The sequence below is a fragment of the Populus euphratica genome, unplaced genomic scaffold (genome assembly GCF_000495115.2).
Source record: "Populus euphratica unplaced genomic scaffold, PopEup_1.0 scaffold155.1, whole genome shotgun sequence".
Lineage (NCBI taxonomy): Eukaryota > Viridiplantae > Streptophyta > Magnoliopsida > Malpighiales > Salicaceae > Populus > Populus euphratica.
In genome coordinates this window covers 257,537-281,161 of record NW_011499929.1, presented here as the reverse complement: position 1 = coordinate 281,161, position 23,625 = coordinate 257,537, and the positions used below count along the sequence as shown (strand labels likewise).

Here is a 23,625-nt window from a genome sequence, read left to right as displayed (position 1 = left end):
CTTTTGTACATAACAAGGCATCAGACATCATAGAACACCAGCTTATACACCACAGTTAAATCTTGTAGCTGAGAGAAAGAATAGAACGATTCTTGACATGGCAAAAAGTTTACTCAAAGCAAAAAAGTTGCCCAAACAATACTAGGCTGAAGTTGTATCATGCGTAATGTATCTACTGAATCGCTACCCAACCAGAAGTTTGCAAGCTGTCACTCCTGAAGAAGTATGAAGTGGCCACAAACCAAGTGTTACTCATCTTCGAGTCTTTGGTTATGTGGCATATGCAAAGATTCTAGATGCAAAAAGGACCAAACTCAATGATAAAAGCGAGAAATGCATTTTTGTCGGATATGGTGATAGAAGGATGGGATACAAGCTGTATAATCCCATCATAAAGAAGGTGATCATGAGTAGAGATGTTATTTTTGAAGAAGATAAATCTTAGGAGTGGAATTATGATTAAGAATAAGTAAAATGGATTAGTATTGATTTGATCCTTAAAGACGAAGTGGAAGTGCCAACAGTACTTGCAGAAGGTCCAGCAGATGAGCCACAAAGTCTAACACAGATTCCTTGTATTTAGCAAGAGAAACACACCAGAATCATCATCAACACCACCATCAGCATCCTTATCAGAAGGACCAAGAAGGATGAGAAATCTGGAGGAGTTGTACGATGCCACTCAAGTCATGGAAGATACAACTCTATTTTATTTCTTCGTAGATAGTGACCCACTTAGCTTCAATAAAGTTATCACAGAAAAGAAGTGGATAGAAGCAAGGGATGAAAAAAATACATGCCATTGAAAAAAATGACACCTAGAAGTTGACTAATTTACAAGAAAATAAGAAAGCAATTGGTGTCAAATGGGTCTATAAGATGAAGAAGAATGCAAAATGTAAAGTACAAAGATACAAAGCAAGATTAATGGCAAAAGGCTACAAATAGAGAGAAGGCATTGACTATGAAGAAGTATTTGCTCTAGTAGCCTAGCTAGAGACAATCAAAATGATGATCTCACTAGCTGCACAACATAGATGGAAGATCTATCAACTCGATGTGAAGTCAGCATTTCTGAATGGCTTCCTAAAAAAGGAGATCTATGTTGAATAACCACTTGGATACATTGAAGCTGGAAATGAAGGCAAAGTATACAAGTTGAAGAAAGCCCTCTACGGTTTGAAGCAAGCTCCACGTGTTTGGAATACCAGAATTGACAGGTATTTTCAAGATAATGGATTTGAAAAATGTCCATATAAACATGTAATAGAAAGAAGCAGATGGCAGCATATAATTTGTATTCCTATATGTTGATGACTTGATATTCACTAGTGATTAGTACTTAAAAGTGTATTTTTTTATCAAGATTTTATATCATCATTTTGCACTTGAAGTATTAATAACTCCTTAACTAAAGTATGTTTTCTAATAACATATTTAATAATATAAGATACCTTTAATTTATGGTAAATGTTTATTTTAAATGTAGGTCTATCACATAAATAAAAGGATTGACTGATGAATTAAAGATCATGCTCTTGTTTTCTCTCTTTGTATTTTTTGTAATGTTTATGCTTTGCTTTTATTAATATCAAGTTTATGCCTTTCATTTCCTTTCATTTACTTAGTTAACTTTTATCTTATTTATGTTCTTATTTTATTTATTTATTTTTCTTTCTTTCATTATGTTTAGTTAAGTTTATAAGTATAGTGTAAACTTAATATGGACTTTAATGTTTGATACTAACATGTTTTGTATTTGTTATCTTGTTCACTCTTTAATACTTTGCTTATTAAATGACTAATCTAGATTTATGTTTTTATAACACTTGGTACAACAAATACTTAGCACTCTCATAGCCCATACTATATGGTATAACCGACACCTGAGCTATGAAAGGAATTTGATTTGTTGTTAACATAAGTTATAATCATGAATGCCTGATGAGATTTACAAGTATTAACATTAATCGAATATGATAACTAATATAATCATGTTAACAATTTATAATATGATAGGAACCTCTTTTGTGTGTGGTTTCCAATTGAATAATAAGAGTTTATACTATACTTGTTTGACATACCATTAGTGGAACCTCTAACCTTGACATTTGTTATCATCATGGTTTAATCCTTACATTAATATTTCATCTCAAAGTTTTTATCTTCTTCTTCTTCTTCTCTTTTTTTTTTTATTATTAACTACTACTACTACTACTACTACTGTTATTGTTGTTATTATTGTTATTATTGTTGTATTATTGTCATTTATAATTTATATAATTAACCTCCTTGTGATTCGACCCGGTTTTGCTAGGTTATTTATTATTTCGACACTCCTGCACTTGGAAGAAGATATCAATCTTTTAGTCGTGTCAACCGACGACACTCCTACCATGTTTAAAGACTTCAAGAAAAGCATGGTACATGAGTTTGAGATGATAGGCATTGGTATAATGGCATATTTTCTTGGCTTAGAAGTAACGCGAAAAGAAGAAGGGATTTTTGTATCTCAAAGTAGTTACGCCAAAAATATTCTTGAAAGGTTCAAAATGGAAAGCAACAATCTGTCATCAACTCCAGTTCAGAATGGAGTAGAATTGAGGAAGAGTAAAGTTAGATTGGGGTACAGATTTGGATGAAAGGAAAGCGCAATTGGATTTGTCTTTTTCATGGGAGATACATCTTTCACATAGTTATCCAAAAAGCAATCGATAGTAACGTTATCAAGCTGTGAAGCTGAATATGTTGCTACCAACTCAGCTGTTTGCCATTTAATATGGTTAAGGAATATGTTGAAGTTTTTGGGATTTCCTCAAGAAAGTCATATAAAGATTTATATTGATAATCGATCAGTGATTGCATTAGCCAAGAATCCAGTGTATCATAAAAGAAGTAAATACATCGATACACATTATCATTTTATCCGAGAGCATGTGAAAAACAAAGAAGTTGAATTAATATCCTACAAAACAAATGATCAAGTTGTAGATATCTTTACAAAGCCATTAAAGGGAGAAATATTTATCAAATTGAAGTCCATGCTGGCATGACATCCATTGATTGAGTTTAAAGGGGGGATTTGTTGTGGTAAACTCAATCAACCACCTACTACCACCTACATTCACCTACTATCAACTATCACTACTTGTTGCCTTTCAATTTGTGTATAAATAAGCTGTTAAGATTATGTTATTAAGTGTGGGAAAGAGAAGAGAGAAACACATGAGAGAAAGAGAGGGTATGTATTAAGAGTGTGTGTTTTGTATTTTGTAAGCGTTTTGTTTTGTAATAAAACTATATGTTTTATTCCCTCTGAGTGTTCTAAAGCCATCATCAGTAGTTTCTTCTACCAACATTTTACAACATTTTACAAGGCTTAGTTATTTTTGGCTTGTTTTTTCAAAAGTTTAAGACAAGGTGGAGCCTCAAACTAATTAAGGAAGATGAAGGTGTTCGCTGGTTTGTTAGGAGAAAGAAAAAGAAAAACAAATGGGATGAAATGAGGGTTGAAAGAAAGTGGAGATCACAATAGTGTGTTTAGCAGTGCAAAAGAATGGCTAACGTTTCACGTCTAAAGGTTTGCAAAATATCACTGGGAGACTATGTGACGGTGTGAAATGTTTAGGTCGAGCAACGGTCACGGGAACGGCAGTGTTCCCTCTCTCTAGGTTTTTACAATGGCCTTTTTTTATAAAATAGTTATCGATCTTAGATTTTTTCAATGTCATTTTCAATTGACTTTTACATTTCAAATCTGTTTTCATTAAACTCTTAATTTCAACAAATAGGCCGCGATTCTGAAGATGAATTAATGTTGAAGTTAGATGAATTTGCTATTAATTTAAAAACAAAATATTAGTGTTTAAAAATTCATTCTTTAGTCATTAATGACATTATTACATTTTTTAGCCCTTCAGGAAGTGGCTGCACAAATCCCACACAAAAACCAAATACAATGGCAATTTCACTTTCTAAATTTTCATTAACCAGGCCAAACATAACAAGGACTCGAGCACTCTTGATGATTTGATTTCCTTTCTAACTTCTGTAGTCAGTCAGAAGGGAAATTGTTGTGCCGTGACAAAATTCATTGCTTCAAGATCTTCAAAACGCACGTCTCACATGAGAGAGTGCGATTAAACGTTATGCATGTGCCTCTGGCCATCAATCCCTCCCCGTCTACCCTTATACATTGGTAGTTGATGACAGAGTCTCTTTCAGGAAAGCAGAGAAGTGAGGATTTCAATGAATGCCTGTGTATAGCTGCAAGCTAGTTAGCTAGCAGCTCTCTATTCAAGCAAAATATTCTTCTTTGAAAATCTTTTTTATAAATATACTTGCCAGATAAATGAGAAACTCAATGAAAGCTACTTGTTAAGAAAATTACCCTTGAAATATGACCAAACTTTATTTTTGTTTTTCAACAAACAAATTAAAGATGCTTGCATCTGCTCATGAATATGCGTACACATTTTTCTTGCTCTTCTAAAATATACACTAATTTATATCATGTGATACGCACGTGGGTCACATATTTTTCTTTTTAATAAAAAAAACATATTTATATTTATATTGTAAAGAATTATAAAAACATTTATATTAAACTCTTTAATTTTAAAATATCTGGATTCGAGCTTTTATCTTGATTATATTTAAAATTAAATTGTATAAGAGTTATCTTAATTTAATCAATTAAAAAATTACTTGAATAATTATTAAAAAAACATGAATATAAAATTCAGAAAATAAAAAAAAAATTAAAAAAAAAAACAAAAAAGATAAAACAGACTGAATTTTAAAAAAAAAACTTCTTATTCAATGTGAATAATAAAGCTACATTAACATCTAGATAAAAATATGGTCGACCTTAATTGCTTGGTTCGAACTTAGTGATGAAATGTAAACAGCAAACTTTCATGTATCATTTATAATATCAAGAGATTATTTTCACAAGTTTTTTTTTTTTTTCATCTCATCAACCTTTTAATTCGTAAATAAAATTTTTCATGATGCTAAAATGTCTACCCATTCTTTTTTTACATTAAAAATTAATTTTTAACCCTCCTAACAGCGTAATGCAAGTAAGTTGGTTATTTATATAACTTAAAAATTTGAAAGAAACTTGGGCGGACATGATTATAGTGTCTAATCTTACAAATATTACTAGCTTGTGTAATCTTAGATATATTTCTTGTGGTACGCTGCTGCGGGATGAAACGTTTCTTTCTCAACACCAAAGGAAAAAAGGATGCAGACGTTATTAATATTTTTTTATCATCAAGATAATTTTTTATGGAAAACTCAAAATTTTTATCTTCATTTAATAAAATAAATTAAGTATTATATATATTAATAAATCTGTTAATTTCAACTAAAACTTAAGTTAGAGAACTCAGATAAGAATGTTATTTATTAGAGAGAAAAAAAACTAAATATTGGTTTTAGTTTGAAATTGAATCCCAAATATTTTAATTTATTTTAATTAATAAATTTAATTTTTATTTTTTAAATTCAACATTAACTCGACACTAAAACCTATTGCTAACGTCACAAAAGCTCCATATAAAATCAACTTGCATAAAATATTAAACTCAATTTTATATTAATTTAATATGAGAGATTAAATTAAAAAATAAATAAATCATGTGATATAAAAAAATCACAATAGATAACGATTGCAATTCATAATAGATTATGTTTTTTTTTTATACTTCATTTTTATTGTTTCTCTAATATTTTTATTTATTTTACATTGTCTTATATATTCATGATTTCAAATAACATTTTATGATCTATTAGTGATGGATTTTATAAACCAAACTATAATTATTAAATAAGAAATAAGAAGATTTAATAAAAAACTATGAATAAAAAATGGTTGAAGGACATAATAATAAAAAAAATACAAATGAAAAAAATGATTTGAGGTGGTAAATAAAGTTTGAACGACCCAGTTATTAAAAAAAAAAAGACATAAAAAACATGTGTTGGTTGACTTACTAGCATGAATAGTATTTCCACGCAAGTATTTTAACTTATAGTAAAATAAGTTAAATTTGCCACCAACTTTTCTCTGTTCAAATATTGAATGAGACGGTGGCCGGCGGCATGATTAAAGAGTACAGTACTGTCTGATCTTGCATATTACATAGTCTACTTCCCGTAGAAAAACATTCCTGGATAAACCATTTGCGAATTTTAAACGCTGCACAACAACACAGATAACTATGAAACGTGGGCGGCAATGATTACAGTCTCTAATCTTGTATAGTTTTTAAGGAACGTTCTCTCTCCTTTCTCAATCCTAAAAACTAAAACATTAATAAAATATAGTTTTAAATAAAAAAATTATATGTATAAAAAGATCAAAATAGAAAAACAAACGCTAAAATGGGTTTTTTAACAAAGAATAAATTTAATATCAAAATATTTTTTGAGGTTACAATAACTTTATAATAAATTAATTGAAACAAATTATCAATACAAAATTATAAATAAAGTAATATTTAAATATAAAATTAAAAGAAAAAAATCACATCTTATTATAAATTACAGTAGTGTGTCTCCAAATTATAATTTATGATAACCTTTATGTTAAATTAATATAATTAGAACGTGTTATATATAGCAATTCACATGCATCTCATGTTAAATTGTTGACTTACATACCAGTGGATAACTCCTAATTAATTATCATCAATCTCACGTGATTTTTTTTTTAATTTTAACTTATAAAAAAACTCATAAAATTTATAAAAATAATTTATATTCATTAAATTATATATTAATTCTTTAATTCTAACCCATTTAAGTTATAAAATTAAATTCACTTTTATCACATGATAGATTAAAACTATTTTTTTAAAACCCCAAACAAACTTTAAACTAACAATCATATATTAATATAATAAAATTATCATTAAAAAACAACCAAAACACTTACACTTACAGCTAAATTACAAAACTACAAACAAACTTTAATCAATTAATTTTAAGCATAAATGGGTTAAGACATAAAGGAATGAGTTATTTTATGAAGCAAAGCTTAAAAATCAAGAAATAAAAGCTGATGCTACTGGACAAAGGTTGGCAGGCGCCAATAGGTTGGGTGGTCGGATTTGTGAGGGGCTACCAAAATTGATGAAACGGGAGAAAGAGGGCTGTAGTGATTTTAATTTAATGAAGAAGAAATGGGAGGAAGAGAATATATATATATAGGAGTTTAACTTCATTTAGTGATAAGTTTTAGCTTATTATTGATTTAAGATATTGATAACGGAATACTCAATCATTTAGATGTTAGGCCAAAAACTCAATCATAACATGGATAAAAACTAGAAATACAAATTATCAATCCTTTGACGTTATTTTTGTTTAATTCAATCGTCAGAATTACTAAAAACAGTTCATCCAAAACTGAATGGCTTGAGTGTCACTGCCCAAGTAATAGAACATATAAATATGAACAAAGCTACCACACCAAGAGATGCTTCCATGAATTTTCAACTTCGTGTCTTGTCGAAAAAGTTGGCTACGATCCTTGTCTGAAATTTTTCACGTTTCCATGTGTTGATGTTCCTCAAGCTGTAATCGTCAACGTCTTCTAGATTAATAGGGCACAAAATTTTCATAAACAAGCACCCTTCAGAACTATATAAATAAGGGAGTCTCTTGCATCTTTCTATATGCACAAAACATTATCAGAATCATGAACTCTCTAAGCTCTTCAAAGTTGCCATTCCTGTTTCTCTTCCTGTTTTCATTCTCATGGGTAGCTTCAGCTGATCGTCAGGAGGATTTTCTTCAATGCCTTCATTCTCAAAACTCAAACTCCATTTCTATGGTCTTTTTCACCCCAATCAACTCCTCATATTCATCTGTCTTGCAGTTTTCTTTACGAAACGGCAGGTTCAACACACGTGCCACCCCGAAACCACTAGTTATTGTTAAACCTTTAAATGTAGCCCACATTCAAGCTGCCATTGCTTGTTCCCAGAAACATGGCGTGCAAATTAGAATTCGAAGTGGTGGCCATGACTATGAGGGCCTCTCTTATGTTTCGGTTCTACCCTTTGTGGTTATTGATCTGATCAATATGCGAACAGTTACAGTTGATGTAGGAAACAAAATTGCATGGATTCAAGCTGGTGCTACACTAGGAGAAGTTTACTACAGAATCGCTGAGAAAAGTAGAACCCTTGCCTTCCCAGGAGGTGTTTGTCCAACTGTGGGATCTGGTGGGCACATTAGTGGAGGAGGACATGGGATGATGATGCGTAAATTTGGCCTTGCTGCAGATCACATAATTGATGCCAAATTAATCGATGCTAAAGGTAGAATCCTTGACCGAGCATCGATGGGAGAAGATCTGTTTTGGGCCATTCGAGGAGCTGGGGGCAACACCTTTGGAGTTGTTGTTGCTTGGAAACTAGAATTGGTCGCAGTTCCACCAACTGTGACAGTGTTCAATGTCACTAGAACTTTGGAACAAAATGCAACAAAACTCGTTCATCAGTGGCAGTCGGCAATAGGAAAGTTTGACGAAGATCTATTTTCCAGAATTTTCCTTTCGCGAGTTAACACTTCTCAGGAAGGAAAGACTACAATACTCGCCGTATACACTTCCTTGTTTCTTGGTGGAGTCGATAGACTCCTATCAATGATGCAACAGAGCTTTCCCCAGCTCGGTTTGGTTAAAGAAGACTGCATCGAGATGAGTTGGATCGAGTCTACTGTCTACTTCGCCCAATTTCCACGCAATACATCCTTGGATGTTTTGCTTGATAGGAGTCCAGGATCCACAGGATCTTTCAAAGGAAAAACAGACTATGTGACAGAGCCTATACCTGAAATCGCTTTGGAAGGAATATGGGAAAGGCTGAACCAACTGGATGCCCAAGCAGCTGAATTGCAATTCACAGCCTATGGGGGCAAAATGGATGAAATTTCCGAGACCAGCACTCCATTTCCACATAGAGCTGGGAATCTATTCCAAATTCATTATGCAGTCTTTTGGGGCGATCAAGACAGTGAGAGATCTCAAAAATATACAAGCTGGATCAGAAAACTTTACAGCTATATGACTCCTTACGTTACGAAAAATCCACGACAAGCATATATCAATTACAGAGATCTTGACCTGGGAATGAACAATCTAGGCAACAACCTAGGCAACACAAGTTACAAACAAGCAAGAATTTGGGGTACCAAATATTTCAAGAACAACTTTGACCGGTTGGTGCATGTGAAGACCAAAGTTGATCCGGCTAATTTCTTTAGAAATGAACAAAGCATCCCTCCTCTCTCATCTTGGTGATAGTATATCAGAAATATTATATATATATTTATGGACAAAAAAAAATTGAAAGATAATAAAAGATATTGGTAACGATGCTTTGGTATGTTTACCATAATTTCTTTAGAAATGAAAAACGCATCCCTCTTCTTCATGTCAGATTAGATATGAATAGAATTTCACTTTGTATTGAGTTACGTCGTTAGTAATTAATAAATAAAGGCTCGCTCTTTACTATCTAGAGCTTGAGATTCCAATCTTCTCGAGTCCTTTACGATCTAGTATAATTCTGTTAGTTATTAAGCTGACATGACATGTTACTCTCCATACATAACACATGTCAATCTTCTTAGAGTCCTTTACTATCTATTATATAAGAGCTCTTGACTAGTTTAGACAGTTTCTTTCTTTAGTTTCTTAATATCTCCTCTATGTGGTAATTATCTCATAAATATGCGGCAGTTACTGTTGATGAAGCAAATACAACTTCATGGGTTCAATCTGATGCTACTCAAGGCGAAGTTTACAACAGAATTGGCGAGAAAAAAGTATAACTCTTGACTTCTCAGAAGGTGTTTTCCCTGCTGTGGGTGTTCGTGGTACTTTAGTGGAGCAAGACATGGCACGATGCTGCGCAAATATGACCTTGCTGCAGACCATATAATTGATGCACAATTAATGGATGTTCAAGGTTGAATCCTTGACCGAGCATCAATATTGGGAGAAAATCTATTTTCGAACATTCGAAGCTATGAAGGAAACACCTTTGGAGTTGTTATTGTTTGGAAGATAGAATTGGTCCCAATTCAACTAACTGTGACATTCTTCAATGTCACTGGAACTTCGGAAAAAAAGGTAACAAAACTCGTTCATCGGTGGCAATATGTTGCAGACAAGTTTCATGAAGATATATTCTCCAGAATTTTCATTAGAAGAGTCAGCTCTGATAGGGAAGGAACGAGTACCACAATCCTAGTTATATATTCAGTCTTCCTGAGCTTGTTTTAGTAAAAGAAGATTGCATGGAGATGAGTTGGATCGAGTCTACTCTCTTCTTCGGTAAATTGCAAGTGTAGTAAAAGCATAGTGTGACTGGGATAAATGAAGACCACGAAATCTCAATGCCAAGGAAATGATGAATGGGTCCGAAATCCTTCATTGAAAATTCGTTGCTAAAAAGTTAAATAAAGTCTGTAACAAGTGTTTTAGTTGATCTTGTGAAGTAATGAATATGCCATCTACATAAAGTAGAAGAACTAGTGAGCTACGGTGATAATGAAAAACAAACAGAGATGGATAAGTTACAAATAAAATCATATTTAAAAAAGAATGTGCCGAATAATCAAACCAGGTATGAAGGTTAAAAGTACTATTAGTATTTAAAAGTGTATTTTTATAAAAAAATTATATTATTATTTTACACTTAAAATATTAATAACTCCTTAATAAAAATATTTTTTATAATAACATGTCTAATAAATATAAAATACCTTTAATTTATGATAAATATTCATCTTAAATGTAAACTTATCACATAAATCAAGGAATTGATTGATGAGTTTAACAACTAAAATTAAGAAGACAAATAGAGAGCTAAGATTAGAAAAGAAATGTTGGTTCAGTCCAAATTAGAACATCATTCGATTATTGAATCATAACCAGAGTTGTAAAACTTGGATTTAGGTATGCTCTATATGGATGGAAAGCTAAGACATGGGACTAAAACTTTCACTAAAAGTTCAAGATTCAAAAGATCATTTTCAAGTTCAAATTGTAGCAACAATAGAAAAGTTCAAATCTATCATGTAGCCTAGAACATATTCAGTTTTCAACCCATATCTTAAGTTATAGAAGTCCAAATACACCGATTATTTTATTTGTTGAAAAGCTAAGTTTATTATATCATGGTAAAAATGTTACACTAATGGTGTAAAAATAAGTATAGTATAAACTTAACATGGATCTTAATGTTTGATACTAACATGTTTTGTATTTGTTATCTTATTCACTCTTAATACTTTACTTGTTAAATGATTAATCTAGACTTATGTTGTATAACTCTTGGTACAACAAATACTTGATACTTTCATAACCCAACCATATAGTATAACTAACACATGTGCTATGAAAGAAACTAGTTGTTAATATAAGTTATAACCATAAATATCTGACAACATTTACAAGTATTAGCATTATTCGAATAAGATAACTAATGTAATCATGTTAGTAATTTATAATCCGAATGAAACCTTCTTTGTGTGTGGTTTTCAATTGAGTAATAAAAATAGTTTATACTATACTTGTTTGAAATATCATTAGTGGATCCTTTAACCTTGACAGTTATTTTATTATTGTTTAATCCTTACATTAATCTTATATTTCAAAGTCTTTTTCAATCATCATCATCATCATCATCATCACCATTTACAAGTATTAGTTATTCAAATAAGATAACTAATATAATCATGTTAACAATTTATAATCCGATTGAAACCTTTTTTATATGTGGTTTCCAGTTGAGTAACAAAAGTATTATACTATACTTGTTTGAAATACTATTAGTGGATCCTCTAACATTGACAATTGTTTTTATCATTGTTTAATTCTTACATCAATATCACATCTCAAAACTCTCTTAATTATTGTTGTTGTTGTTGTTGTTGTTGTTGTATTATTATTATTATTTATAATTTATATAGTTAACCTCCTTGTGGTTCGATTCTGGTCTTGCCGGGTTATTTATTACTTCAACACTCCTGCACTTGGGAAAAGACATTAATTTTTTGGTCGTGTCAAGTTTTTGGCGTCGTTGCCGGGAAGGTAATTCTTGTAAAAATCATAGTATTTATTTTATTTTCTATTTTCAATTTTCACTTTTCTTGTATCTAACTTTGTTTCTTTTATTTTATTTCCTTTTCTTTTGTTTTCTTCTTCCTTTTTTCTCTTCCTGCACATGCATGAGAGTTTGACAATGTACATTAAGTGGTAGACTTTGTAGCGTATCCTCATCATTTTCAGAAAATATGGCCGAAAAAGATAATCAATTAGAGAGTATAAAATTGAAAGAGCTTTACTTGATCTTGGAGCTAGTGTGAATTTACTTTCATATTCAGTCTTTTAGAGTTTCAATCTAGGTGAGTTAAAACCAACTTTTGTAACTCTCTTACTTATCGGTAGATCTGTAAAAATACCTAGAGGAAGAGTTGAAGATATTTTAATACAAGTCGATAAATTCATTTATCCTATGGATTTTATTGTCTTAGACACACAATCTATTGAAGTATGTAATTCATTTCCTGTTATTTTAGGACATCCTTTTCTTGCAACTTTCAATGCATTGATTAATTGCAAGAATGAAATAATGAAGCTACCATTTGGAAATATAATATCGGAGATGAATATTTTCAACATTTGCAAGCAACTTGGAAATGATAATGATTTACAAAAAGTAGATCATATTAAAGAATTAGTTTATGATCAACTTGAATCTACTTTAAGTAAAATTGAGTTGGATGAATTTGAAGATTTGCAAATGATTTATTACCAGGAAGAAATCACAGATGAAAAAGGCACCGAAAATATTGATGCGGATCTTTTGTTAAAATTGACAATAAATTTGACGTCCAACATTATACCAATCGATGATTACTTTCATGATGAATCTTTACTTTCTCTTAGTTCAATGCCTTGGTTTGCTAAAAATATCAATTTTCTTACTTTAAGATTTTTGTTAGCTCATTTGGATAACCAAGAAAAAAGAAAGTTTTTGAGCAACGTGCAAAACTTTTATTAGGATGACCCTTACTTATTCAAATATTGTCCTGATCAAATATTTCAAAGATGCATTCCTGTTAATGAGGTAAGTAGTGTCATTAAGTTTTGTCACTCCAAGACATGTAGGGATTATTTTTTGAAAAAAAAGACTGTAAAAATCTTACAAAGTGGATTTTATTAGCCCACCATGTTCAAGGACTCATATGCATTCTGCAAAACCTGTGAAAATTATCCAAATATGAGATTTATTTCAAAATATAGAGAGTCTTTAGATAATCTTCTATTGACTCTTAAGTCTCATAATAGTTGAGATATGCATCGTGCAATTCATGATTTATGGTCCTATTTTTATAAAGAAAATGCTCAATATAGTCTTGGGAATCTGACTAAAAAAAGACCTCGTTTGCCAGTTTTTTAGAAAATTGGATGGAAAGCCTATCCTCGACCTATAGAGTGTGTATAAGCCATTCTTGGATGTAAAATCAAAGAAAGGTGTGAGCCACAATCACAACTACCTTTACATACACATGTTTGTTTTTCAATATATGTATATGTCCCTGACCCATATAAGGCATTTAAGTCATTCTTGGACATAAAACCAAAGGAAATATATACACACACACACACACACACACACACACACACACACACACACACACACACACACACACACACACACATAAAGAGAGAGTAAGACTCTAGTTGGCTTATATATAAGTGGTATGATTGTATTTTCAAGTTCTCATCTATAAAATCTTCTCTTACTTCCCTTCATTTCTACTCAACCTATATATTCAACAAATATAAAAGTGTGTAGAAATAGTAGGTTCCTCAAGTCATCATATAAGAAATATTTGTGTTTTCGATGGATCCAGTCCTGAGAAGAAAATAGAGTTTTTAGAATCAACAAATCATCTGGTTAGGTACTAATTGAGAGAAAGATTTATTTAGTGTATGGAGTAGACAACCTTGGGTTAATGGAGGGAGTGTCAATAGTGGTTAGGTACTAATTGAGAGAAAGATTTATTTAGTGTATGGAGTAGACAACCTTGGGTTAATGGAGGGAGTGTCAATAGCTGTATTTTTAGGAGGTAGTCAAGTTTTAGAGGTTATCCTCAAAGCTTTTGCAAATGGGGACATCATTGGAAAAACAATTGGAGAGGAACTACAAGTCTCCACAATATCTAATTGAATGAATATAATGTTTAAACACTCTGATGCCATCATTACCTTACTAGGTGATCTGGGCATATTGAAAGAGATCTGTCATATTTTGTTTTGGGCCCAACTGCACATTCACTAGAAACCTATAAGTTTGCTCAATGTTAATGGTTTTTATGATAAATTATTGTCTTTTCTTGATCATGGTGTAGAATATGAATTTTAACATTTTCAGCATGATAAATCATAATATCTGCTGCTACTACTAAACAATTGATTGACAAACTATAATATTTCATTCCTGTAATTGATCCCTCTACAAGTTGTATAAATTGGTCAACTAAGAAAAGTTGTAAAAACACTTAGATTAGATTTAAGCCTTTATTTGTAAATCCTTGTATCTTTTGATTTTATTAATAAAGCATAATATTTATGTTTTGTTATTTTTTATATTTTTTTATGTTTCAAGTTTGTTAGTAGTCGCTGTTTCAGATGATATCTTTTATACTCTATCTTTCTACCTCAGAACGTTGAGGACATTGTCTCGTTTTGGTTGGGAGGAGAGGGTAGTAGTTAATATTAAAAAAGAAAAAAACTAACTGTGTTTTCTATTTCATAAATCATTTACTATTATTACTAAGATGAGAAAGTAATAAGGAATTTTATTGACTCTTAAAACATATCTTGGTAAATATTTTTCAATGTTTATTTGCAATATTCATAATAAGATCTATCATAATACATCTTGAAATATTTAGGTTTACAAACTCTAGCATCGTTATCACTTGATTCTGCTTATATACTCATTTAACAAGTATTCTTAAACCCTCATTTTCACACACACACTTTAACATATGATTGTGGGTTTCAAATTGGATTATTACATTATTTATTGATTAGTACTTAAAAGCACATTTTTATCAAGGTTTTATATCATCATTTTGCACTTGAATTATCAATAACTTCTTGACTAAAACATGTTTTATAATAACAAGTAATTCTGACGTTATCAATGACGTTTTATTCAGACAAGAGAAGATAATGATTGTCACCAAGTCAAGAGTTAGCCACCCACTCATTAATTAGTCATCAAATCAATAGTTTTCAATTTTGGCCTATAAAAAGAGGCATTTGCCATGTAAATAGGCATTTTCATTTCCAGATCAAGATCATGCTCTTGCTTTCTCTCTTTGAATTTTTAGTAAATATGCTAAATCTGTGGACTATTATTGTTAAACGCAAATATATCATGCAATGTTTTTTTTACTTCCATCTAAAAAGGGCAAATAATAATAAAGGATAAACAAGAAAAAAGAACATAAATTTTTTTTTTCTTTAAATTCATTTTTTAAGAAATATTCTTTGACGCTAGAGTCAGGAGTATCGTATTTTTTGGATTTGTGCGATATTTACCAATGTCAGAGTTGGAAATATTCGTAGGAATTGTTCATTGACATAGAGTCAGGAACATGAAAGGAAGAATGAAAAAGGACAACAAATTTTTAACAATTTTAGACGAAACCAGCAATGCAGCCTACCTTAGGTAGGATGCTTAAGGGGTAATAGCATCTTTTCTTCTGTGTAACCAGACCCGTACCATAGAATCTCTATTGATTAGTTAGGGTTCCTAGTAACCATAATATTGGGTGGCGACTTTTTAAACAAGACATTTTCCCCTAAAAGAACAAGATGTTAGATATCTGTTCTTTTTCCAATCAAGATTATATTTTTAATCAGTTACCGCGGTGTCCAGGTATGACAGAATGGCGACTCCGCTGGGGAATTTAGGATTTGGCTTTGCTATTTGTCTTTTTTATTGCTAAACTATATTTGTCATACTATTTTTTTTCTTCTTGTTATGGCTATGTTGAGTTTATCAGGTTTTATTTATCTATCTATTTATTTTGCTCTTTTTACTATTTTAGCATGCATTGTTTTTCATGTTTATCACTCATCACTTATCTCATTTTTAAAAATATGTTGTATCAATTTTAAGATAAGTGGAGGAATAATGGCATCCCAATGGCTTTAGCCTGAGTAAGGCTCGCGAAACTATCCAACTCTCACATGATTATTTACTTGACAGTGGTCGATATGCTGAACTGATATTATTCAGGGCTTCTATCTTCACGCTGTTTGTAAACCTCATATCAACTTTTCAAGGATGATCACTGAGCATGTAAAAGACCTTTGAGACTAAATAGCAAAATTACCCTGAGGCATTTAATGACTAGAACTTATCCTTTAGATTGATTTCCGTATAATTTCATTGAGATAAGCTTAAACATTTTCCATATAATTTCATTGAGATAAGCTTAAACATGTAAACGACTTTATTACATGGACTTTCGGGTGACACAATAATCATTATTTCTAAGACAAACAATTATTAAATATCCGCTATATTTGGGGTGACACAATAATCGTTATTTCTAAGACAAACAATTATTAAATATGGATTTAAGTCCGAATCCTTGCAAATGTTCGAGGGAGACTGCCCTGTACTCCATCTCCCATGGCTTTTCGGTCAAGAACTCTTCCATAAACATCAATTATACGAGCATCGATGACATTGTCTGCAGCAAGGCCATATTTTCTGAACATGGTACCGTATGCACCTCCTGTGATGTGCCCACCAATACCTAAAAACTGGTACAAACACCAGCTGGGTAGCCATGAATCTTGCTCTTCTCTGATATTCTATAGTACAGTTCGCCAATTGTGGCACCGGCCTCAACCCAAGCGCTATTATCCTCGATATCAACGCTAATTGACTGAAGCTTTGCAAGGTCTACGACAATGAAAGGCTGCTCAATTTCAGAGACATAAGAGAGTCCCTCATAGTCATGGCCTCCACTACGGACTCGAAGGTGAATTCCAAGTTGTTTTGAGCAAACAACAACAGCTTGGATGTGGGATTCGTACAACGGTGTGAAAATGAACTCAGGTTTCGGTTTGAATAGATGACTCTAAAACGCTAGTGAATGAAGAGTTGTTTGGGGTGTACAAGATAGTGGAGAAAGGATAGGAGGATTCAGAGTTCTTGGAGAGACATTGTAAAAGGCTATCCTTAATTGAGAGTGAATCTATGGATGAAGGAGATTACAAGTTGTGGTCCTTCTTTGAGTCTCCATTTGAACTCTCTACAAGTTTTTTTGTGGGAGGAAGCATGGTGACTCCCGTTGCCGCACACTGAGAAGGCAATGAGATGGGACTTTGCCCTTTTGGCTGGTTAAGGAAAAATGGAGGCAAAACAATAATATTCATAGAATTAAGAAGAAAAAACAAATGGGGTGGAACTATTATTAATCAAGAACGATTAAAATGAAAGGAAATCGAGGAATGAGTGCCTCAACATGACTTGAGGCTGTATTCAAGGAAAGGTAGCCATGGAAGGTATTGAAAAAATGGAAGAACTTGAAAAACCATTTGATGTTTTCTTCCTTTTTTGGCTGTATTTCAAGAGTTGAAGCTCCTCTCTAGCTCTCTTATAGACGAGCTCAGATATTTTGATGACCCTTTTGATTAAGTAATCCTAACATCAGATCTTAGCGCAACAAGTTGGATAATTAACCTCTTTCATAACACTGCTAAAAAAATGAAGCTGAAGAGGGCATGTTGTTTGAACGCAAAAAGCAATGATCCTGTTCATCCTTGTTAAACTTGGAAAGGCCCGAAGGGTTCACATGGGAAATTCGACCTGGAACCTTACTCGGTTCAAATTTCAAGTTAAACCAAAAAACATTGCCCTAGTGAAACCTAGCCAGGTTTTTAGTGACCTCATTAACCTATACCGTTTTGATTAAAAAAAATTGACTTGGTGTGATGTAATAACCTAGTGACCCAAGACCTTTCCCTAGTCAGTCCCCGGGCTGGTCCGACAACTATGAATGATTCAATGAATGCCTATATTTCCAAGTTTTCATTCTATATCAAGATTTAATCAAACATCAAATGCTAAAAATTGGCATCAAACTAGAAATTCTGTATAAAAACCAACTTAAAACAAGATAATTGGTTACATTTACGGACAATATACATCTCAAAATTTTTTCAAGCAGGACATTTATGGTCTCTGACTGCAAGAATATTGAATCAATTCAAATGGATATTATACTAGTTAGTTTAGCTTTTGTCATCTCTCGAATATGCCTTTGACATACATCATACCTTTTTCACTGAACTGAAGTTCCTTCCTCATTTGCTCTACTTGCTGATCATCACCTTGAACAACGATCTCTGATAAGGTCCCATCATCTGCAACCATCATTTTTACCTTGATCTCCTCTTTCCTTGATGCTCGCTTCCAGTAGTACGCTCCTCTGCATGCATTTCATCTTAAAAGCATCAGTGCAACTATATAGGGTGAGACACTTGAAAGAATTAACGAAATCAATTAATACTTCGGCATGTAGCACTTACGCCAATGGACTTAGAATGGTGATCCAGAACCAATTGTTACCAAAGTCCGGAAAAGTTATGGTAAGCACAAGCGCAACGCTAGCGAGGCTAATGCAAGTGCAGAAAGTAAGCAATGCTGCCTGGCCTCGGTTTGGAACCATCATTCCCTCAAACCTACACACAATTGACCATAGGAACAACATAAGGCGCTGCACAATTACACAATGGAAGAATGCACAGAGAAGTATAATGAAGACGATGAGGTGGGATTGGCTTACGTAATGGTCTCTCCTCTATCAGTGACTGCAAAATTGTTGCGAGTAAAAAAAGATAAAATTTCTCCAGCAACCCGAGCTGGTTCTTTCTTCCCTTCCCCTTCCCCTGTAAATGTTTTCTGCACAATCTGCAATACGCTTCCCGCTCACACGCCAATTAAGGGAAAACCTCAAAAAGACAAACCCCTCCAACAACTATAGAATTGGTCTCAATTTTGCCACCAAAAAACTTTTGTATCAATTTTATCCCCCAAGTTTCATAAATTTTCAATTAAGTCTTTTCATCTATATTTGATAATCGATTCCATCCAACTTGTACTTATTATTGCAAGAAACAAATGCTTCTTTATACAGAAATTAACTTTTTATGTTAAGGAATACTAACATAAGACCTTAATTAAAAAATAAAAAATGTTTAAGGAAAATAGATATACTAAAATTTGTTTGGGGATTAAATTGAGTCTAACTCAATAATTGGAGGGCATTTTTGACGTTTGCCAATGATTAGCTAAGAGCAGGTGCTGAATTTCCTTATCTCATTCTCAAATACTGCTAGGAATTAAGATAGAAAACCACTAATTAATGGCTACACCTCTAAGTGAAGATTAAGAAAGAATTTACAGTCTACTCCTAATTCAAGGGACTAGAATTATCATTTAATTACAAAATTAATATTCAAGTAATCATCTTAAAAGTATAAATTATAAAAAAAAAAAAGAGTAAAGAAAAACTAGGCTGAAATGAACAGAAAATGGGCAGCTAAGAAGAACATATTAGCAGAAGAAGAAGCAGAAGGAAGAGAAGTAGGACCTTGGATTTAACAGAGCGCTTGATAAGAGACCAGAGGCCTGGAACAGAGATGACAAAGAGACCCAGAGAAGTGTAGTAGCTAGCCAATGAGTAACCAGCAGCACTTTCTGCAACCACAAACATGGATTCTTGGTTTTGAAGCTGTTCCATAACAACAGAGGAAGATAGGAGATGTTCCTGGAGCTCAGGGGAGACTCGAACCATCACCCTCTTTGGTCTTGTGAGGATCACTCCAGCTTGTCCTAGCCATGGTTGACGGTTGTGGTGGTGGCGGTGGCGGTGGCTGTGGTTGAATAATTCAGTAGTTTTGCTGCTCAGTTTCGACTTCGAGGGTAGAGAAATGGAAGGAAAAGGATGGGGTGGTAATGTTTTAGCTGCTGCCATTTTCAGTGTTGCAGAAAGCAGTAAAAGGTTGGACTTCCCATTGATGAATCCTTATGGTCCACCACTGTGTGATGGATAGTTAGCCACATGAATGGTCCATAATTTTTTTGGAATAACTACAAATCAATCCCTTACGTTTAATGTGTTTCACAAGTCAGTCTAGTACTATCCATTCTTCTAAAATTTGATGACTGGAATACTCAATTCAATCTTACTACCAGTTTGAAGATGATTATATTAAAGACTGCCGTGATTAATGTGTATCAGCTTGTTTTTATTGGGGAGTTTGAATTTGCAGCATAATCTTTTTTGTTTATTATCTTGATTGATATATATATAGTTTGACACTAGTAACACGAAGACTGTCACAGTTGATGGCAAGGAACCAATTTCACTTTCCAGGAGGCAATGATTCCAAATTGTCTCCGCCTCCTCTAATTGCCCAAACAAGATCTTCTCCCTTCGGTCAAGAACTCTTCCATGAACATCAAATATTATACGAGCATCGATGACATTGTCTCTGGCGAGGCCATATTTTCTAAACATGGACCCTTGTGCACCTCATTAGTACAAACACCAGCTGGGAGGCCATGAGTTTTACTTTCCTCAGCAATTCTACTGTGAAGCTCACCAGTTGTGTGTTGAAATTCAATATCAATTAATATTTAGGCTAATAAGATTTAAAGTTTGTAAAAATTTTAATATTAGCTGAAGGAAGAATTCTAGTTAATGTAAAAGTTCTTGATGAAGAAGGATTTATAATAAACTAATTTGTTAAAATCTTTATTTAATTAGAATGTTAGATTCTTTATTAGATTATGATTTCCTTTTAATAATTTAATTCATTGATTATCTAGAACTTGGCGTTTGTAAATAGTCTGCATTATACATAAATTAAGAGACATATAAAGAAGAGCTAGAAAGGTATATCTTTTAAAAAAACTCTTAATAAAATGTTATTTATCTCATTCTTCTTTTTATTTTTTTATTTTTATATTTATTTTTATAAATTAGCTACCACATTCTATCCTTCTTTTCCAACATTATGGCGCCGGCTTGAACTCATACATTGTTATCGTCGATATCAATGCTAAAAGACCAAAGCTTTGCATGGTCAACAACAATGAAAGGCTGCTCAATTTCAAATACATATACGAGCATTGATGACATTATCTTCGGCGAGGCTATATTTTCTAAACATGGACCCTAGTGCACCTCAATAGTACAAACACCTGCTGAGAGTCCATGAGTTTTACTTTCCTCAGCAATTCTATTATGAAGCCCACCAATTGTGGCACAGGCCTGAACTCACATGTTATTATTGACGTTATCAATGCTAATAGACTGAAGCTGTGCAAGGTTGACAACAATAAAAGGCTCCTCAATTTCAGATACATAAGAGACTCCCTCGTAGTTAAGGCCTACTCTACAGGCTCAAGATGAATTCCATAGAAATTCTCCTCTTTTAACCCGTAATTGCTTTTTTCAAACACTATAGTTTCATGTACAAAAAATGACAAAAATATAGTGTTAGATCATCAATTGAATTAATTATCTCATATAAGTCTACAAGTCTTCTTATTTTTCATGGTGGACTAGGTGTGCTACCACTATTTTAACTTCCACTAGAAAAAGAAGAAAAAAGTAAAATTGAGTTTATTGATGATTTTGGAGGTATACTAATTATTGATGATCTTTATATTTTCTCCTCTTCATCAAGAATCGGTAGTAAATCATGCTTCTCATCATTTTATACTTTTTAATCTCATACTTCTTCTTCTTTTTTTTTTATCAAATTTGACATCCTTATTAATCACCATCTTTTCTTCGTTGGGGTTATAAAGCTTATAGTTTTTAGACTTTTGATCATCGCCTATAAATTTCATCATTTTATTTTTATTATCTAGCATGGTCTTTACTTGCTCATATACATCCACATAATCAATGCTTTCAAATACTTTCAAGTCAGTAATATTTAGCTTTCTTTCATTACATGCCCTTTATGAAATCATGTTATTTAAATTTTTTATAGGACACCTAGTTGACAAGTAAACAACACAATCTATAATTTCGGCTTAAAACTTCTTTGGCTTTTTCTTAGTTTTGAGCATGTTTCTCGTCATATTATGAATGCTTCTATTTTTTTTCTTTACCATGTCATTTTGGTGTAAGGATCTAGGCACTGTTATAAGTCTTTTTATATCATGATCTTTATAAAAATCATTAAACTTATTAGAATAAAATTCACCTCCTTTATTTATCTTAAGTGATTTTATAAAATAACTATTTTTTTCAACTAATGCCATAAACTTTTTAAAAAATTAAATATATTAGACTTTTGTTTTATGAAGTATACCTATATTTTTCTACTATAATCATCATTAAAAAATAAAAAAATATAATTTTTTATCCAAATAAGCAATGTTGAATAGGATTACATATGTTTACATGTATCTTTTATAGAGGTTAACTTGTTCTAGATATAGACTGTTTTGGAAAGCTTTTGTAGAATTATTTGTCCACTAAATATTCTTTACAGAACTGATTTGGATGTTTAATGGATGATAAACCTTTCAACATCTCTTTTTGCGTTATTATCTTCAAGCTGTCAAAACTTGCAAACCCAAGTCTCATATGTCAAAGCCATGTCTCATCTTTCACATATGCCCTTAGGTATTTAGGCACATTTATCTCTATATTTAGCAAAATTATCTTTTTTTGGTTATAATTACCTTTGTAATCATAGTTCCATGAGTATTAAGTAATGTCAACGTACTATTTTTCATCTTAATTTTATAATTATTCTTCAATAATCATCTCAAATTCAATATATTAATTTTTATAGTGAAGATATAATAAATATCAACAATAAATTGATAACTATCATTTTTTATTTGAATCAAAATCATACCTTTCGATTTGATGAAAATCTTTGAATGATCTATAAAAGTAACATTACCTTTAATGAATTTATCAAGCTCCATAAACTTGTTGATTGATTTGCTTTATTTGGTTGACTAGTTGACCTGCTTCGGCTATTTCAACCTCCTTTTCAAAATTTATCTCTTCCTCATCTTCCCCTGCCTTATTTATATCCTCTACCTTCTTTGGTGAATCTAGAGCCATTTTGAATTTCAATGACTCTTTTCATGGGCTTGTACTTTTCCTATGAGATTTTGAATTGTCAGAAAATCCATATTTGATGATTCCTTTATTGTAACCACCATATAATGAAATTTCTTTTGTAATGAGCATAACACCTTTTTCATTACACGTGTTTCTTTTATCTTCTCCTTATATCTCTTCATCTAATTTTATATGAATAAGACTCTAGTAAAGTAATCTAAAATAACATCTGATTTAGGCATATGTAATTTTTTAAAGTCACCTCGTAACTTTTATAAATGTGCCTTTCTTATATTATTAACTATTTGATTTGATTATTGCAAAACTTCTCATACTTGCTTGGCAATGGTTGTGTTAGTCATTATCTTAAAAATGACATCATCTAGATATTAATAT

At 32.0% G+C, this 23,625-nt stretch overlaps 2 protein-coding genes across 2 annotated transcripts; one reads left to right on the top strand and one right to left on the bottom strand.

Moving 5' to 3' along the window:
* Positions 1-7,828: 7,828 nt before the first annotated feature.
* On the top strand, positions 7,829-9,486 carry LOC105135905 (cannabidiolic acid synthase-like 1). Its single transcript, XM_011040987.1, has 2 exons — positions 7,829-9,340; positions 9,448-9,486. Exon 1 carries the CDS (start codon positions 7,844-7,846, stop codon positions 9,317-9,319), a length of 1,476 nt encoding a protein of 491 aa, XP_011039289.1. The 5' UTR covers positions 7,829-7,843; the 3' UTR covers positions 9,320-9,340; positions 9,448-9,486.
* Positions 9,487-18,197: 8,711 nt separating this feature from the next.
* On the bottom strand, positions 18,198-20,164 carry CCB1 (cofactor assembly of complex C). Its single transcript, XM_011040985.1, has 4 exons — positions 19,720-20,164; positions 18,913-19,037; positions 18,656-18,808; positions 18,198-18,555 (listed from the first exon to the last, which is right to left on the bottom strand). Exons 1-4 carry the CDS (start codon positions 20,101-20,103, stop codon positions 18,369-18,371), a joined length of 849 nt encoding a protein of 282 aa, XP_011039287.1. The 5' UTR covers positions 20,104-20,164; the 3' UTR covers positions 18,198-18,368.
* Between the last annotated feature and the right edge of the window lie 3,461 nt (positions 20,165-23,625).

Coding starts and splice junctions, on each gene's coding strand:
- LOC105135905 (XM_011040987.1), top strand. CDS start 7,844: ATGGTCTTTTTCACCCCAATCAACTCCTCATATTCATCTGTCTTGCAG.
- CCB1 (XM_011040985.1), bottom strand. CDS start 20,103: ATGGCAGCAGCTAAAACATTACCACCCCATCCTTTTCCTTCCATTTCT. Junction 18,809..18,912: donor GATAGAGGAGAGACCATTAC/GTAAGCCAATCC, acceptor AATTGTGTGTAG/GTTTGAGGGAATGATGGTTC. Junction 18,556..18,655: donor ACCATTCTAAGTCCATTGGC/GTAAGTGCTACA, acceptor AAATGCATGCAG/AGGAGCGTACTACTGGAAGC.